Source organism: Leuresthes tenuis, unplaced genomic scaffold (assembly GCF_036924035.1).
Source record: "Leuresthes tenuis unplaced genomic scaffold, fLeuTen1.0.hap1 SCAF_10, whole genome shotgun sequence".
Taxonomy (NCBI): Eukaryota; Metazoa; Chordata; class Actinopteri; order Atheriniformes; family Atherinopsidae; genus Leuresthes; species Leuresthes tenuis.
The window spans coordinates 19,892,889-19,913,184 of NW_027325364.1; the positions used below are offsets into that span (position 1 = coordinate 19,892,889).

General features: G+C 39.8%; 1 protein-coding gene across 1 annotated transcript in view; it reads left to right on the forward strand.

Moving 5' to 3' along the window:
• LOC140316714 (A disintegrin and metalloproteinase with thrombospondin motifs 16) overlaps positions 1 to 15,898 on the forward strand; it is a 52,736-nt gene extending 36,838 nt beyond the window's left edge. The window contains exons 16-24 of the mRNA XM_072394651.1: positions 194 to 438; positions 527 to 668; positions 1,947 to 2,073; positions 11,755 to 11,959; positions 13,596 to 13,790; positions 13,918 to 13,974; positions 14,238 to 14,453; positions 14,626 to 14,773; positions 14,866 to 15,898. Coding sequence (XP_072250752.1) covers positions 194 to 438; positions 527 to 668; positions 1,947 to 2,073; positions 11,755 to 11,959; positions 13,596 to 13,790; positions 13,918 to 13,974; positions 14,238 to 14,453; positions 14,626 to 14,773; positions 14,866 to 14,981 — 1,451 coding nt within the window. The 3' untranslated portion in view covers positions 14,982 to 15,898. The remainder of the gene's footprint in view (positions 1 to 193; positions 439 to 526; positions 669 to 1,946; positions 2,074 to 11,754; positions 11,960 to 13,595; positions 13,791 to 13,917; positions 13,975 to 14,237; positions 14,454 to 14,625; positions 14,774 to 14,865) is intronic.
• The last annotated feature ends 4,398 nt before the right edge of the window (positions 15,899 to 20,296 follow it).

Sequence of the window (20,296 nt, forward strand, 5' to 3'; positions counted from 1 at the left end):
TTTTAAGACAGTACGTCTTAAAAAACATTTCCAGTCTGCCATAATTGATCAAGTGACAGGTCAATAGTGGTTGAGTATAAGGGACCATCGTCTCTCTATCCGCTGCCATAAAATGTGTTTTGATTATTCAAACTATTTAGTGAGGTCTATGTAGCCGTTAGGGATTGTTTAAACGTTGTATATTGTTTCTCAGAGTATTATGGAGTGGTAACCATTCCAGCTGGAGCTCGCAGTGTCCGTGTGATAGAAATGAATACATCCACTTCCTACTTGGCTGTCAGAGACACTCACCGACACTACTACCTTAACGGCCACTGGACAGTGGACTGGCCAGGCCGACATGCCATCGCTGGGACAATCTTTGAGTACAAAAGACCATATAACAGACCAGAGAGCCTCATATCAGTTGGCCCTACAAATGAGACTCTGGTGATAGAGGTAAGCAATCAGAAAACAGAACTTTTGCTGAGTTGATACATGGTATTCATTTATCTCATTACATACCAAAATATTGTTCTCCCTTTAGATACTGTTGCAGGGTTGGAATCCAGGTGTGCGTTGGGAATATACGCTAAAGAATACTGATGAAAAGCTGATGAAGAGTCCCATCAAGCACAATTACACATGGGCCATCGTACGCTCCCCGTGCTCAGCAACCTGTGCTGGAGGTAGGGCTTAAGATAGATACAAAATAGATACACATCTCAAAAAGATTATATGAAAGGTGAAAAAGGACAGTTCACATCTAATCTCAATCTGTGTTAGACCGTGTATGAGGGAGATAGATTGTAGATCGGCAGACAAGCATTTAAACTCAGTCTGGCCTCTCTGACCTGTAATAAGGCTTCTAGCTGCAGGTTAAATTGAGAGTGTCCCCATCATTACTGAGGGGACATAAGAGGCTCTTATTTAGAACTGGTGTACTGGAGACTTCCATTAGACACACACACACACACACTGAAACAGCAAGCCTGTACACACATGTATCTCTGCGATCAGTTGTCTTTGTCCTGCCTGAAGCCTAGTATTACACACACACACACACACACACATGCGTACAAAGACTGCTGTAACAACCTGAGCAAGTAATTGTGGCCAGAGTCTAAGGTTAAATGATCTATATGTGTGTGTGAGTGTGCATGTTCACGTGTGCTTGTACACTTCATCAGTGTACACGTGGGTGTATACGTGCATGTACGCTTGCTTGGCTTCATGAGTTTGAACAAAGCCCCCAGTGTAGTGTTCTTATTGATTGACCCTTTAGGTTAAAGTTCTCCACCCAGGTCTGTTGCAGTCCATCCCGACCAGCTTTGCCTCTTTGTCCTGATTGCAAGGGAATGAGGGAGTGGGGTTGGGGGTTGCTTTATTAGAGAGTGTGACTGACTAACTGGAGATTGTCAAACTGACCTCGCATACAACCTAACCCTGCGCTTAAGTTTCACTCATTTCAACACTGTCAATGCTGCATTTGTGCCAGAAGTCACGACACATAAATGTGATGGCGTTCTGCTTAGTGTTAATGGCGAAGGCTTAGGAGAAAATCGAAAAACCGCTTGAGTGTTTGACAGAAAATAATGTCTTTGCATGACACATGTGCCGAGGGAGGTGTGGTGAAAGAGCACACATGTTTTAATATCCATCAACCATCTTTTCTCCTCTCTCAAGGGTGTTCAATGTCAGTGTGAAGCATATTGTTTTCACATTATTAAAGTGTCTCATATTCACCTTCATACATGTGTATATTACATACAAAAAAGTCATCTCAATATGTCTTAAATTCCAGAACTGCTTTCTGCCAAGCTGCTGGTTTCAAGACCTGCAGAAGGAAAAACTGCACAAGCATCCAGTTTTACTGTTATTTAATAGAAAGCTGGAATAGACTCAAGATGACAGTGACCCTCTCCTTAAAATGTCATGCTCAGCTTTACAATCTATAATCCATACAGGCCATATGAACACCAAATCAGCATGCTACAAAGACTTGAGGGTGCAGGTGAATGTGTCGTACTGCAATCCCAGATCAAGACCAGTGACTGGAGTGATGCCCTGCAACACCCAACCATGTCCTGCCAGGTCAGAACCTCTGCATGTTTATATGTCGATGTTCTCTTCGCTTCTCGTCCAGTATAGTAATCCCTTAATGGGAAGGTGTTTAATCCTTGTCGCTCTCATGTTCGGTTTAGAATAAATTGCTATCACTGCTGTTTCCGTGACTTTTCATTCAACCATCATTACTGTTTCAGATGAAAATGATTGATAACTGGCCAGTTAGGGCATTTGCTTTGAAACAAATGTGTAAAACACTTCTGGCATTTCTCAGATTTGCTTTTTTTGTGTGGTGGGGTGGTGTATCTCTGTAAACCTGTCAGGAGGCTCTATGGCCAATCAAACAAATGGGCACTGAAAGTAATACCCCAAAGCAGGACTGACAGAAGGCTGGAAATCTGAGATATAGGGCAATAGATAGGCTCAATAAGGGCAGACAGATCCTAGAGGTCAACAAAGACTGAAGAAGCAAAGAAATTTGCAGTCTCTGCTTTGTCAACTGTGAATCGGTGGGTAAAGAGGAACTACTGTTCTTTAATTGGAAGTTTTGATCCCCAGTCCTTCTGTGTGTTGAATAATTCCTTCTGTGTGTCCTTGATAAAAAGAAAAAGACTACATTTCCCCCAAAATGCATTATAAAGTGCTAACAAATGATCCATCCATCAATTTTCGATACCGGCTTAATCCAAGTCAGGGTTGCGGGGGGGCTATCCCAGTCATCGCCAGTCTATCACAGGGCCACATAGTGACAATCAAGACAAACAAGCAGCTACGCTTGTCAATTTAAAGTCACTAATCAATTTTAACCTACAAGAGGCTAAAAAGCATAACTGGAAAAAAAAACGTATTTGGGCTCTTGGCAAAACAAACTGGGTCAACCAGGAGAAAAGTCAGCTTACTTTGAAACTGTCTCTACAGTGGGTAAGACTTCAGTATCTGACTGAAAAAAAACAGCTAAGCAGGCCAAGAGCTTAATCAGCAACAACTATAGAGAGGACTAAACGTGGAAACTTCTCACTAGCAGAACAGATTAACACAAATTGAACAAGGAAGTGGCTTTGGTCCTTAAAGACAGCACCCAACTATAAAAGCACCGTGGATCCAGAAACAACCTTCCGACAGGTTTGGCACCGGTTATGACCCTTAGGGAAGAGGTGTGAGCTTGGCAGCAACCTGATTGCGTAAAACACAAAGAAGAGTTACCCCAGCAGGTAACTGGAGAGGAACAGATGCCAGCTGGAGATTTCGGTGCTGACTTGTGGCAGCCAAAAATGTTGCTGGCCGTAACTGCTGAAAGTTTTTTATTTGCATGCACATCTTTAGAAATTGGTGAAGCACAGCTTTGTAGCAACCTGCCAAATAGTTGACAGAAGAGTTGATATTCTGGTGAAGATCTTTTGAGCAGCATTTTCACAATTCTGTTGTGCCCTCTTGATGCGTTTACTTTTCTATGTCTCTCAATTTTCCCTTGTGGAGGTCAGTCATTTGTTTTTTACCCCTCTCTCCATTTTACATCCTTCCTTTCCTGCTCCTCCTGACTGCCATGTGTTTGTGGCCTACAACACCTACACATCTGTTATGTAACTTCTTGACGTGCAGTGTCAATAGAGCTGTTTATTGGTTGAGTGAACTCTTCAGATCTTCCCACACTATCGCCCCATAATAAAGCAAATGAAAAGTGTCGGGCAGAGGTGACTGTATATTCCACCCTTTTTCTCAGCCCGCCCGCTAACGCACCTGTTCTGTAATGACAAAATTTTCCCCTATTGAAAAGTGATTCACAATCTGGCCTAAACATGTGTGAAACACACAGAAGAAAGAGGACTTCCACTACATGTTCTGTCCGTGGCTGCGTCCGCTTCAACATGTTACCTCACCACCTGTCAGGAATAGCTAGCTTGTGCGTTTAGTTAAAACAGCAGGCTAAAAACTTGTAAATCTATTCACATGGAGCATCACATTGGGTTGCAAGTTCATCACAAAACATTAGCTCTATGACTTTTTCCCTGTTTTAGAAGTTTGTGGTGAGTATTTGAGAGTGACTTTGATAAATTACAACTCAAGACAGAGCAAGCGTGGAAGCGTGGATTGCTTGGTTTCAGATCTCCGCAAAGAACTTTAAGTTTGGTCTCTTGAAGTCTATACATCTCTGAGACTCACGACCGAGCCATAGGATCAAAGATCAGCCATCGTGCTCTGTGTAGGTTGCCAAGTGACAGACGCAGAAAAGAAAATATTCCTCCCTTGTCTGTGCTGCTCTGGACATTGTCATGTAGGGTCAAGTCATGGCCACAGAACATATCAGTCAAAGACTCTCCTGGGATAACAGTGGTCTTAATGAGCAGAGGAACTTGATATTTTTTGTTGATAATGATAAAGTTTCACAAAAGTAGGATTTTAATTTTAAAGCTGGATATTCGCATACGGGGCTCTGAAAAATGTCAGAATAAAAGAGACAGAAGATTGGTTGGACATTTTGAGGTTTCCCAGTGCACACATGTATAGCTTCTAAAACATGTTATTGACCACAGACCTTCTAAATGCTAATCAAATATGTGGAGGAACCTACTGAGATATTCTTTCTTATTTGTAAAACAGATGTTGCTGAGGTATTATGTCTCCTCAGCGTATTCATTTTTGGAGTAATAATTTCTAAAAAGTGACACAGACCTGATTTTCTGGGCCTGCATTTGCTATGCCTACCAGCAGCAAATGCTGAGAATGCATAATAATAATGATCACGTATTTGGATTGTAGAAGGTAAGCAGAGCACACAGAGAAGACCTATGCAAGCACAGGGAGAATGGAAACTCCACAAAGAAAGGCCACAGCCGAGATTTGATCTGGTAGCCCCCTGTAAGGTTCTTGGTCACACACATAAGACTTACAAAAGGTTGTTAGCTATATTGCCACAACGTTGCACTATAACATGCACAATTGACGATCTCCACTCAACAGCTCCTTTGTTAGACAAAGTAAAAGATCAATCACAATGTTTAACCTCTACCGGAGCTACCACTGCACACTTATGTAGGTGCCACTCTTTCAAGGCATAACAAGAGTATTTATCTAAGGCTTTTGACAGCTGCTGTTGAGGCGTCAGTTCCTCTGTGCCTCTATTCTGAGTATTCCCATGTACACCCTCAGCAATGGTTTGAAATATCAGCCAACTTCTTGCAAATGAAGGGGACACTGCTGACAAGTTGTGCCTTGATTTATGAGCAGAGAGGGGCTCAGCTGAAACACTGATCTCATCTCAGTCAGCGTTGCATGTGCATGTCTGTTGTTGTGTGTCCAAATGTGGCGTTGTCCCCTTGCATTTAAAAACTGTATGTTGAATGCAAACCAAGCAATTGGTCTCTCATTATTAGATTTTAGAAAGCATGACGCACACCAAGGCTTTGTTGTACCTTTGCTGCAAGAAATAAGTGCCTCTGATGTAATCAGTCGCTTGCTAGATGATGCTAGATAATTGCAGGAAATTAAATAAAATTGGAAAGCATTTTTCGACATTTCAGAAATGATCAAGTAAGAAGGTACATAAGGTCAATAATCTTAAACAGAAATGTCAGAGATGCAACAAAATGCTGTCGCCCAACCACTGATGTATTTGAGTTTGAACTCTTTTGTATGCGCTTGAATGCTGGAGATTTTTATAGTCTATGATGCTGCAGACTGATTGGCCATCATCTGCTTTTTGGTACACACACACACACACACACACACACACACAAGGAAAAGACAGGGCAGGGCAGGAGAGGAACAGTGGTGGTTTCCAATTACTCTGAGGCTCACTTCCACCCAAACTCTTTTGCCCTCTCATCTATTCCATTTTAAGTGTCCTCACTGCACCCCACTGCAAAATTAGTGCAGTCAATTATCTGCAGCCACAACAACCAATTAGTGCGGATACGGGCATTGTCATATTCATTACTCTGGCGCCATCTCTGCTTTACTTTTTTTTTTTTTTTTTTTAATCCCCTCGCTCTTGCTCTTAAAGAAATCTCTCTCCTAATCAGCATAGCTCTGGTAGTTTCCCAAAAAGATTATGTGCTTAAAAACCTGCTGTGTAAGAAAAAAATCTCATGGAAAAAAACATTACTTAAGGATACAGTATCATGCAGGGCACCAATATCATGTAATCAGTTCTGAAATCACTGAATAGCAGTTACATTAGCATTTATCACATGTTTTATTGTGACCAACAGCTGTTCAAAAGGGGATTTTTCCTCTGTATTAGCAGTGCTACGGCTGAATATTTCCATCTAACTCAGTTTGTGTGTATGTGTGTATGTGTGTGTGTCCATTTTGGAACAAGTATCCTAGGAAAATGCTGCATGACCACGGAGCTGTCTCATGATTTCCGACAAAATGAAATGACATAAAGTGGTGGTTGTGCTGAAAGAAAACATATCCTCTTATATTAGGTATTTAGATGTGGGTAATATGTCCTGCAGAGCCTCGTTAGGTCAGACGTTTGGAGTAATTAGTTTTTCGGATCATTGAGTCATCATTTGTAGTAATATGTTCTACATTATGTCATGACCGCTTTGTTTTCACCGTATATTTAAGAAAAAACGATGCTGTGAGCACAGTCCACCTCTGGCAGCTGCGTGGATGATTCCCACCCAGATTAAAAATGTCATAGAGTTGTTAGGCTTTTTCAGTAACAAGTATGTACCAAATGTTATGGTGGGATTGCTACCACCATACTCCACCTGCAGTTTGCACAATTAACTGTAGGACTGTATTTGTGTACATAATTACTGTTACCAAGGTTTCTTCTATATATATATACCACACAGCCATTTTAGTTACTTTATGAAGCTCTGTAATGAAATCATGTTGAAACCCATTGGCAGTTAGAAAACTTGACAAAATAATATGGCTGTGACCTAATTCGCCTTTAATGTTTTATGTTCTTTCTTTGTCTTCCTGTCTTTTGGAATTACACCCCAAATAGGAGGGGTGGAACTGTAGGAATTGTAGGAAAATCTATTATATTTCGATCTTATCAGCTGAGATCAACTCAAGTAGAGCAACTCTTCTAATTTCCATTATTCCCTTTGAAATCAAATGTGTCTTCTGCTGTTTTTTTAAAACAACTGGAACATGTTGATTACTTTGCTTTAACTCAGGGCCAAATACCAAGTTGTGCGTTGAAATCATTTTGAGCCGTAATGCTTTTTCAAATTTCCAAATTTCCCCATAATTGATGTGAGTGGTGGATCGGGCCAGTGGAGCTGTCCAGTCAGAGGAAATTGGGCTTTTGGGCAAAGGTTAGCCTCCATAGCTTCGAGGACATCTGTAAATATGCAGAAGCTAATAGCTCTCTATATTATTGAATGGAACCAGTCATAGGTGATGCTCCACATGCACAAATCCACAAATACTATTACTTTGTGTTGAATGGACACAGTAAATAGGGGATACTTCCTCCAATAGAATATGAACTATAAAATGTTTACAGGGTCCATTAGCACTGGATCGTGCCAAAAAAACAAAGTTTGTTATTGATACTGTAATTTCAGTAAAATTGAACTTTGCACTATTTGTTACTGGTTTCCTTGACATTGTTACATGGGGAACATTGACATTGTTTTTCCTGCTATAGGGATTATAGCAGAAAATGTCTGGGAATCTCTGGAAACATTACTATGAGCTAGACAGAGGAGATTTTTTTCTTGGAATAGCACCAAAAAAAGAAACAAACATTAAGCGTAAACTTCATATTAAATGTCATACCGAGCTTTGACGACTCACTGAACTGTCTAAACTATATCAATCAGTTACAACCATGTAGAAATCGCATAACACAAATTGACATATCACTACATAAGAATATTGTATGTATATGAACCAATTTCATGTTGAGTTTTAGGTTTCTGTGCCACACTTGCTGTGAATAATTTGATTAGGCTCTTATTAGTAAATGGATCGCTGTGGACTCAGGAAACTAAATGTTTCAGGAGAGAGGAGGGGGAGCGCACACAAGCGTCACCCGGCCACAGATTGTGTTTTTTTTCTCTGTCACTATCTTAAATACAGAGGTGCAAGAGAAGCCTTTGAGGTCAGTGGCGAGACCTTTATGTCCCACCTCCCACTCATCCCCGTACACACACTGCTGAAAGACCCCCACTGCTGTGTCCATTACCTGGGTGGCTTCAGGCTCAGCTGTAAACATAAGTCTTAGGGCCTGGACCCTTTGATGTGGTGTCTCCTTTTTTTCTCTCTCTCTCTGTCTCTCTATGACCTGTCCAGCCCTGTCCGGGTGAATGCACTCACACAAACACACATTCACACACACACACACACACCAGTTCCACTCAGCAGTCAGCCAAGTATAACTGTCATTCAGTGGCAGCATTTCCAGTGTTTCAGCAGGGATTTGTGGCATAGCTTTACGACAAGCACTCTTCTGTCTGCCCCCCGCCCCCCGCCCCCCCTCTCTGTCTCTATTGAAAGTAATTAATGAATTTGTTTTCCGTCAGACTCCCCACTTTCTCACATATACCAATACAGCTTCTCATCTTCTTAGATGTGGATGTTCCTCTCTGATATTTCTGTCCATCCTCGTGTTCTTTTCTCTTTCTAACCCTATCTGAGCTTCAAGTTAGACACCATTCCTATCAGCATTTACTCACTAATGGAGTTGTGTGTTTACGCTGACTTTGGGAAGCACTGATAGTGCTTGTAAAGTAATCTCACAACTGTTTGCACACATTTCTTGGGGCTTGTCTTTTTCATGATCTACAGCCTCAGCCGCTTAGGTGTGCTTATGTGTGATTATGTGTCTTGTGTGTGCATGTAAACACTAGTGGATCCATGTATTGTCAAGACACCTTCAGGCTGTTTGGCAGATTGTGGTTTTTGCACTCAGTAATTAGTGTTTTGAAGGATATTGCAGGTAATTAATTTGGATGCAGGGATTTTCTTTCATTATTTTTGTGGTTGATTCAAATATGAACACATTTGGTAGAATATTTGCTCTGCCTTTGTTATACTTTTCCACCCATTTACATGCAAAGTAGAGATTCTTTTGCCATTGAAGGGCATAAAGAGTTTTCATTTACTATCAAATGTTCATAACATGTATATAGTATAGTTACAGTGCTTGGGCCTCTGATTATCATATATAGGGATCCTATTATATTGAAGTTTCACAGTTTAATCAAGCAGAACTAATTCCATGTGTACTTTTGTCAGCTGGATGTTAGTAATAGGTCGTAATGTCACCTAATTTCATCGTTCGTGATCAAGTTTATATCCGTGGCTTTAATGTTTCAGTGTGTAATAACAACAAAATCTAAAGAAAATAATGAATTTGTTACGTTTCCTTTCGCATATAGCCATGGTCAAATTAGTCTTACTTTTAAAGGTTCCTTTATGTAAACTAAATCAAGTTTAGGCATATAACTTATTCCTACCAGTTTTGTTGGATTCTTTTCTGTAATCAATCGGAATTTTCACCCCATGTGAATGACTGAATGATAGTACATTGCAGTAACTGCCTTGGATCATTTTTCTAAACTAAAGTCACTCGGTGAAGGAGTCTCAAGGGTCTCTCTTGAGTGTCTGAGCTGGGACAAAACATATGCTGTGCCGACCACAACATGCATGCTTGACAAGGCGAGCCGGCTGTGGTCATCAGTCCATCTCTGTATGTCCTACTATTCTGAGGGCATGTAGTTATTTCATTTTGCTGTGTCTGCACACGGTGATTTGAACTAAACCTGCATTACATCATGGAAGAAATGTTTCTGATGCCCGCACATAATTATAGCGTGATATTATTCTGTTTCACAGTGTGGGTGTGAGCAAAGAATAATACACAGACACAAACTGAGGTACACATCTAAAGGTACAAGCACACACTGTGGCAAAGCTATAAACACTGGTGAGAGGTTAGTTAATGCCGTCGGTGTCCAGCTATTCAGCGACATCTGACACGCTGTCCAGAGGACATCTGACCCTTGTGCTTCTGTACAGGGAGTGTGATGCTTACTCATTCTTCTACCACACTAACAAATAGTAGTTAAAGTTACGATCACAGAACGGTGTCTTATTTGATATGACATGTCATTACACTGATATCCTATCCTACAAGTCTTATGTATGTCATCTCGATGGTCATCCACAATATCTTTTGCCCATTGAGTGCATTCACTCAAGTACTGTACAACTTTTAGTAACTTGTAATTCACTTGAGTTTTCAGTCTATACTTTCACTCCAACACAAGACAAAGCAGTGGAAAACGTGCTTTAAAAGTACACCTCATAGAGAAATATGCTATTCTGTCCTATGAGTATTTTCACTATGTTTTGATGCAAATACTTCTACACTTATTTCCTTGAGTGAAAACCAAAATGCAGGGCATTTTCTTTTACTGCAGTGCTTTCATTTCTGCACTGTGGTATCGGGAGTTTTATTCAAGTACATGTACCCATTTCATCTCTAAGGTATGGTGGCTGTGTTTTAAAGTTCTTTGCAGAGAGGGAGTGTTGAGAGAGAGCCCAAACCATATGTCATGAAGCACAATGATATGATGTCATACTGTAACCAGTTGGTGGATGTTCTTACAAACTGAATCCCAGATATCAGTTAACCACCACAGACTTCTATGGTATGTCATTGAAACCTGATAGATAAATTTAGAAAAGTTTTGAATTTCCTCCCTTGTGAAGCAAACGTCATGAGTTTATTATTCCCAAATATAGCTTTAATCTTGAAAGATTCAAAATTGCTGTGACTTCAGGTGGTTTCTTCTTGCTTTTATTTATCAATTTAATGACATCATTAAAGGCAAACCTAAATTTCTTTACCAAAAGCTCGTAAATGTCATGCCAGCATGTCAAACACGCCGCATGTAGGTAACACGATGTCTGTAATCACTGCATTGCGGTTTGAAACGAAGACGCAGAGAGAAACCTTCATCCCTTTTCTCCATGAAATCATCCTTTGATGATACTTCCTTCTGTCAAGCCATAACACATGAGAGCAGATGGATTTTCTGTCTTTATACTTATTTAGATTCAATAGTGCTTGTGTCATACCCTTCAGAACTTTACTCTTCTTGTTCACTTTATACAACATTCCAGCACCAAATTGTTGCACATCAAGTTTAGACTGCAAATGTAAACAAATTAGTATGTGCTGACAGCAATATTTCGGGGTTGTTTGGGGTAAATTGTATGAGGCCGTGTGGCTACATTCGGGTGAAGTTAGGGAGAGTGACAGAGTGTGTGTGATGAGGGATTGAGCTGTCTGCACCATGAGATTGGGGGTCAGCTGGAATTATGCAACAAGGCTTTAAAGAACTGAAAAAGGCAAGGGGATTAGTCGACTAATGACATTCTACTGAGGCACAGTTTTGGAAAAGAAAACAAAATAATTAGCTTCACAGTCTTAATCTCATGGGTAGTGCATATCAGGCATAGAGCAAAAACTGCAATTAGGAATAAAGCAGTTTAAGTTTGTAAAAATCCACAAAAAGCGTAACATGCTACAAATATGTTAAGTTGTACTTTGAAACATCGACACAGACCTGTAAAGAGAAATGGCTAAAGCAACACAGGGGGTCTACTACTAGTGCTATTATTGTACAGTCATCATGTTATCATTCAGGAAGTCCTTCAGGCTTGTCTGTTTAAGTGATTGAGGAGCTGTGCATGTTTACTCAGAGGGCTTTGTGTTGTGTGTTGTCCCAGCTGGTCTGTAGGAGAGTGGGGGGGGTGCAGCCAGAGCTGCGGAGTTGGGGAGCAGACACGGCAGGTCCAGTGTGTCCAGAAAACCAGCCAGACCAACGTAGACGTCCAGACTGACTCTCGCTGTGCCGAGTCCCTCCCGGTTCGGAGGCAGGCCTGCAACACACACAGCTGTCCACCAGTTTGGACCACCGGGCCATGGTCACAGGTGAGCGTGTAAAAGTGGCTCCACTATACAAGAATGATCATTTCACTGATGTAAAGTTCTGCTGTAGCAAAATGTTTTATACCACAGCTGGAGAAAAAAGCACCTAAAAGAGCACCTAAAGAGCTTTACACGTTGTGTTTTTAAGTGGACTCTGGGCTGTGATGGCTTCACCACATTTTATGACAGTGATCTCAGTGGCTTTAAACTATGAACGATCCCTTCGAGACCTCTGCTTTGTTCCCTCTCCAATATCTGGACACTGTGTGTGGTGACTCGTCTCACGTCTCACATGTTAAACATTTCTTACTGCAATTTAATCCCAAATATCCCCAACAATACGGGACAACCGGTGCCCGGTTTACACCCTCACTGGTACAGCGTGGCGCAGTGTAATGTGTCACCGCCTCACATTTACTGGATTTATTGAAAGTTCTTGAAGATTTTGTTTCACACTGAGTTATAATGTGTGTGCCCAAAATGCCCAAAATACTGCTGGATTATCTCAAAGGTATTATTAAGGAAGTAAGGCACAGTTAGTCATCGTCTAGTGAACATAGCTGTAATGTACAGAAGTTAAGCTAAAAGGCTTTCTTTTACCTTTTTGATTGTATTCGACACAACTTATCTTTGATTAAATTCATTTAAGAAGACAGAAATAAAAAGTGGAAAGACTACCTCTAACATGGGCACTGCCTTACTTATCTGTCTATCTGTTCTTATTGAACAGTATATTCTAATATACTCTAATAGATTCTAACAATACAAGAATAATAAGATTCATAAAGCAGCCCTGTAAAAACTTCACTTTTTAGTGGGTTTTTGGTGAGTTTTTTTGGTGATATTTTTTAGAAGTAATCATGTTAAATAATAATGTAATATAATAGCATTTAAACCAGCATACCATCAAAACAAGTGAAGAGGATAAAGTCTTTAACTAATTGATATTACCATGAAACTCTCACAGATTATCATTTACAATAAGACAATAGTTATTTGTATATGGCTACAGGTTTTCTGAAATGTATTGTTTCAGTATGCAGAGAAATAATTATCTATGATTGCATGGAATAATTAGCAAACATTTTTACTGAAAAGCCAAGTGAAACATTTTTTTCAAAGGTTTTTACTAAAGGAGCTTTGTTCTTTGATCACTTCATAAATCAACAAGTACAATCAACAGTTTGCAATGAAATGCATTTTCACCACGTTTTTTCGGAATAAGATGAATGTTAAAACTGTGTTAATTAATGTTAAGACTATAGAGATTAATAAAACTGGAAAGTTAGATGTGTGTTTGTCTTACAGAGCTCCTGGCTCAGAGTATGAAAAATTTATTTCGAGAAAATTTTAAAGAATATATTTTTAAGGGAAACTACTTACAGGTTAAACTTCTACCACACTAAGGTTTTCTCAAAATTGATGATTAAATATGCAAATAACATACTTTTCCTAAATGTGCACAGCTGACAGAAGCGTCCAAAATACAAAATTTATTCAAACATATGCCTAAAAGTGTGTTGTGGGTGCTTTTTGTCCACAAGTCTGAAAGTAGACATGTTATCGGAGCCTGTTGTGTCTTGTCTTAAAGCACAAGATAATGCCAAATATCATAATCATGTGTCTTTTTATTTGGCAGTGTTCGCGTAAGTGTGGCAATGGTCTGAAGAAGAGGGCTGTTCTGTGTATAAACACCAATGCAGGTCTGAAGACTCAAACACTGCCAGACAGCGAGTGTGCAGGCCTGCAGAAACCTGCCAGTCAAGAATCCTGCTTCATCAAACGCTGCCAGAAACAGCGCAAGGTCCAGTGGTTTGTCTCCACGTGGCAAGAGGTAGTTGAACTACAGAAATAAAGTATATTCGAATTAACTGAACAGAGCAGAAGTTAGGATATCTAATGTGTTTGAGCTTAAGGGGCTAAAAATCTCTTTCTGTATTTTCTCTGTTCTCAATTTTCAGTGTTCAGCAACATGCGGTCGTGGTTATCAGACACGCTTTGTCAAGTGTGCAGAGAAGGTGTGTCTTGTTGATGTTCTGTGTTTACCGAATTACAGAAAAACGCTGATTACTAATTATTAAGTCATTAACAATGAATGTTATCACAGTTCTCATTAATGCTAATTTTTCTTAACCCCTTGTCAGTGTTTGTTTTTGGTTACTGGGTTTAGTTATGTATGAAACATATACAGCGTTGTATATTTTAAAGACTTTCGTGATGTTGTTTTCTTAGGTAGTGGCACCCTGTAACCATTACAAATTTCTTTGCGTTCATACTAAAGGATACTGCAGGAAAATACAGAGAACTTGCTGCCAAGAAGTGCCACCATGTTTCCAAGCCCACAGTCGAGCTCCAAAGGCCCTGCATACTGGCTGAGTGTCCTGTCCGCATGACCCCACCAGTCCACCGATGGAGGACGCCTCATCACATCTATCCACCCCAACCCCTTCCTCACCCTCCACCTCTACCAGAGTGGCACTCATCCTCTTGGTCTCAGGTAGATTAAAAGTCCCACTCCAGGAGTTTTTAATCCCCTAAAAAAATCCCCCCATTTTAGGAACACTTCAACATTTGGTGATTGACAAGAGAGGAGGCACTGAATGTGTTGTCCATGGTGCAGTGGTGAATTTCATGGCAGCTCTCATCGAGGCCTTTTTTTCCTTGTACAGTGCACAGTGACATGTGGAGGAGGAGTGCAGACCCGGACAGTTCAGTGTCAGATCCATGGGAAGCCTTTGTCTGGCTGTGCCCTCCATCATAAACCCTCAGTGTCCCAGGCCTGCAACACCAACTTCTGCCCACTACCTGAGAAGAAAGGTACTAAAACTCTTATACAATGTATGCATGATTGAGTTCTGAGTAAGAACAAGCTTTAAGAGAGCAGTCATTTTCCTTTTTTCCCCCCACAGATCTCACATGTAAGGATTATTTCAGCTGGTGTTACCTGGTGCCCCAGCATGGAGTCTGCAACCACAAGTTCTATGGCAAGCAGTGCTGCCACTCCTGTTCAAATTCAAACCTATAAACATACAAAGTGACTTGTAGCTCATAGAGAAATAGCTCAAGAGTCAAAAGACTACATTTGATGTCCATGCTTGAAAAGATGTGTTTGTATTCTAAGCATGTGGCGAGCACTGAAAAACAAATTACATTTCAACGGAAGAATTGCATTCCCCTTTCTTGTCCCCGCGATGCCGGACATCTGGATACAAGACTCTGATCCCGACAGAGGTAAACAGAAATGTGAACAGGGGAAAGCAAAAAAACGAGAGAAACACTAGAATCCTGACATGTCTTAAAGGAACTGAAAACCTTACGCTTTGTTTATGTACTGTACATAACAGCAGAGAGTTTTACCCAAGACCCAACCGCCAAGAATTGCACACCAGCAGAGATGAACCGTAGACGAGGCTTCAAACACTGCCACACACAACAACAAGTGATATCCCCTGGCCCGTGCTGTTCTTCTAGATAAATTGGAGCTCTGAGGTCTGATAATAAAAAGGGATGTTTCAAACCCCTGGGTTTAAATGAAAAGAGAAAATGGCCTGTACACTAACATAGTGCTCTCTAAAGAAGAAGAAAAAAAAGAAGAAAGGAACCAAATTGATTGCATTGCATATCATAGAACTATTTTGAGCCAGGAAGAGTCTTTGAGAACTGGCTTTTATACTCAGCGGTGCTACATCTTTTGTCACTTTGATTTCAAAGAATCGGTGTGACATGCTCAAAATTCAGGAAAGAACTAATGACTTGTGTGACCTGTGTACAGTACGGTATTGTTTGTTTTATTTATTGGCTTTACAATACATCACTGCTGGAAAACTGTATTGATAAGCAATATAAATGTATTAATATTTTCTTTTTTTTTTACAATACTCTAACCCCAGTAGCTGAATATCTGTGCAATGTTGCATGACAAACCCCCAAAAACCCCACATCTGTTTTAAACTGTTTTAGTTTGGGGGGAGGGAAAGAAGCAGGTGTTGAGAAGAAATCTTTATCAATAACAAACCGTAAGAACATGTTGTTTAAAAATGTTCTGGTCCATATTCTATTCTTACATTATAACACAAAGCAGTCACGTATTGCATGCATTGTTATGGAACAAAACTACATTACATATCATTTATGGTTTAAAAGCACTGACAGATGATAGTTGATATGATTTAAAATGTGACTTTTTTTTTTTACAATTTAAATGAAATAACATTAACAAAAGTGTGTCATGACAGCAATCCAGGTGCAGCATGAGTCCTGATGTCATTTTGTTTAGCTCAAAGTGCAACTAGATTTCAACTTCCAGGGGGGAACGCACTTTTTCAACTCAATAGATCAGTAGAAAGTGAAAAAAAAAAAAGGGCTAAAGAAGGAAACTTAATCTCCTCAGTTATACTTCTTTGGCATAAGCCTTCAACTAGGTAGAGTGCTGTCATCACACCCTGACAAAGGATTTGCCTTTCAACATATTGTTAACATCGCTATCATTGTCATTACATGTTTTCATCTTCATAATAGGGGCCCGACTGTTGTTTTGTATTTCTGTAGCTTTGATAATCAGCTTTGTAACTTTCAGATTTAACAGCTGTAATGTAAGTTTATAAATTGAAACATATCTTAACTCTGGTCTTTGCCTCTATTTGCTATATTTCTTACCAACATATAAAGTTATATACTCTATCCCCACCACAAAATCCCCTGCATTCCTTTGAGATGTCTCCAGGTAGGGTTCCCTTGCCTCCTGATGAATTGAAACAAAGTTCTCAAACAGTGCTATTGCTCTCTTTGGAAAAGATTTCATGATCCATTATTGATATTTAGATCAAATCCAATAATGACTGAATCAGAACATTTATGTCATGAGACCAAAAGCAAAATAATGAGCTAAAAACATTGAGTGCAACTGGAGGCTCTGTACTTCTGTGTGGGCTTGTTAGCAGAAACAACACTTTTCACTTAATGGCACGGTGTAAAATGAGCGATTCCTGTATTAAAATGTCAAAATGACTTGGCAAATGTAATTTATTTTGTTGTGAATATATTTACTTCAGCCCAAATGTTTTCAACAGTATCCAAGGGAATCATGAAACTTTATTCAATGTAATGTGTGTTTCATTTTGTTGCCAATCAAATCTGTTTTTCCCGTCTAACACAGAATTAAAGCAAGTTTTTTTTTTTTTTTTTATGCTGCACGGAGACTTCTTGGCATTTTGTGGCACAATAATGAGATTTATTGACAGAATATTTTAAAACAAATGAGCATGTTTGCATGACACTAGAAAAAAACAATCTCATTATTGTGTTCAAATCTGACTTTTATAATTCACAAAAACATGTTAGTCCAACTGAAAACTTATGATATGGAGCTTCTCAGAACCGCACTAACACATTCAGATAATGCAGTTGGAGACCAAATCACTGCATGCATACAGTCAGCGACACTGAAATGGGCCGAGGTGTTCAGCACATGCGCCAAAGTTTCTTTGGTAAAGTGGAAGTGTATATTAATACAGCCAAATTCCCAATAAAACTGCCACCAATAACATATTCTTCTCTTTTATTTGTCAGATGGCTACATTGAACAAAAAAACCCCAGCCCATTAAGACTTTATGTCAACTCATAGGTGCTTAAAGCATTTCCATACTGTTGCTCTGCTCTGATATTAATTTCAGATTTTACAACCACAGTGTCATCAGACAAAGTCTGTGCAGTAAATATAGTGGTGATACTTTCACATACGATGGTCTCCAACGGAAAAAGGTAGAATCATCAGTGTAACTTAAATGTTTGAATGAATGTCAGTGTTGCAGTGTCAGACAAACTTAAGTCACTTACTCAGTTCCTCTCCTATGCACATATGCTGTGAATTGTACAATGGTCCAATGAAACAGCCAGCTTGAAAGCTAATCAGGTACATTTTAATGAATGGTGGTAAAGACAGCAAGTCAAAAGTTCTCTACTAATGACAAATTAAACTCATTTGTTGTTCTTTCATGTCAACCTTTATAACACTCTTCCCAAAATACTTTTTTTTTCTCTGGAAGTGTAAATACAAACACTCTAAAAGATGGTAAAAGGCATCGACCCCGTAATCTGCAGGCTGGGCATCTTTAAGACTTAAACTATGAATATATTACCAGTTCAGGCAGGTTCGTTTGAAAAGGGAAAATGCAGCATTCAAGACCAATAAATAAAGAAACACTGAGTTCAATAAGATGACATTACTAGTCCACCTTCCCCTCTGAGTTACTCTTAAACACACACACATACAGCAGAGACTCTGCAGCCGTCTGTCCTGGTTGAGGTAAATGATCTGCAATACTAGACAACATAGTACTCTAATGTAATAAGAGTATAAAGAGGCAGATTTAGCAGGGATGTGGATTAGGTGCAAGGCAATTGGATAAAGTTTAATTGAAAGATCAGTGACATCACAATTATAATTGAGACAACCTACAACAGGCATCATTGTCAACAAAATGGCAGGCAAATGCCTGTGTGAGGAGATGAAAATACAATGTTAAGAGAATGTTAACAACAGAAACGCCATGTTTAGCATAAAACAACCAATTGTGGCCGTTGTTTTCTAATATAGCCCCCATCGCGCTGGATCCCACGCAATACGCATACGAGGTCAGCATTGACTCATTAAGCATGCTGACGCTAAAGTACTCAAATAAACCTGATTGGGGTATTTGTCTTATTTGTTCCTTTTTTGTGACTCAGAAAATCCTCTACAGTTCCTATTAACGTTTCTCACTGTGTGACTGATGTGCAACATGTCATAACAAAACTCAAAAGAAATACGATGGGGCTTACACAGCTTGGGCCTAAATGCTAGGATCTAGTTTTCAGCTTGCAGTGGAGTGCAACACCTAAGCCAGGGCTCTGGGTAACAGTCATGCCAATGTGCTATTAGCCATTTCAACACTTATGACATATTGAGTCTGGACTTTACTCTTTAGTAATCTATCTGCTAGTCAAGGAGACACCGCTGCTTAAAACAAAATAACCATTGTCATAATCCCTGGGGCACGGCCCCTAAGGCTGAGATGGGGGGAAGGGGGTAGAGAGTAAAATGACAAATGGCAAGGCATGTATGTACCATCTTCTTTAAATCAAGTTGGTAAATGCTACTTGGATGAACAACAGTATGTGACATATTACTCTGCATCATTTATGTTAAACCAAACTTAGGCCAAAACTACTTTCCTTTTTTCAAGTGACTGTCTTTGGTGGTGCTATATTAGATTAGGGTGAATAAGCCAGGGGGAGAAGAGTTATAAAAAGAGAGAAGAAGAAAAAAGGCCTTGATGTCTTTGTCAACTGCCTCCCCGTAGTTCATTTACAGTTAGCCAGCTGTGAGCACTGTGCTACTCTGTGAGTGTGTGTGTGTGCGTGCATATGTGTGTGTGTGTGTGTGTGTGTGTGAGAGTGACTGCTGGTGTTGACACTCATTTATGGAACAAATACAGGCCAAAGCAGCACTGTTAAACAAATGTTGAATTGGCAAAAAGTATAAATGTCACTTTGCTAACAGAAAGATTACAGTATGATCACTGTGTCTGCGTATTTGACCAACTCCCACAACACTTTTGGACAAAAAAAAACACACTCTTAACAAGTTTTTGGATGTACTATCAAGAGCCACTTTGCATAGTAGTGTAAAAACCTAGTCAACCAACTTCCCCACATCCTGACCCATTTTACTGTTAATATGTACCAGTTAACGTTTGGGAAACCACGTCTTAGTCACTTAGATAATCAAAAGCAATCGCTTGCTGGTGTAGTGGTCTACAGCTTGACTTTTCTTATATAGCAACACTAATTCTCAGCAGCACCTTGACAGAAAAAAAGAGAAAAAAAATCCAACCACACAAGAAGAAGGGGATTAAGAGGATGAAACATTTTTGTTTATACAAAGATAGTTATCAGACAAATGCTTCCTGTAGATAACAAAGGAGGTAAAGACAAGTGTGGCCACCTCCAAAACGTTACTTTACTCATGTCAGGTAACACAAAAGATTATCTGTGAGAGACAGACGGGAAGATAGGAGGCTTGCAAAGCACTCACCTTTCCACTTTAAAGAAGCAGAGCTATCTCTAACCACATCTTTTTGGAGAGAGCTGGCTCTTTAGCCTCAAGGCTACACTCTGAAGGTTCATCTGAAGTTCCAGGCTTTGTATCTTTCTATCAGACTGCAACTACAGCAGTCCCAACAAACCTGAGATTAAAACTTGCTGCCAAAGAATGCAGGTCAAATGTGGAGCACAACAAACTGTGGCATAACGGAAAGACTATATCTCCATTTATTTCAAAACAATTAGCAATGGCAAAT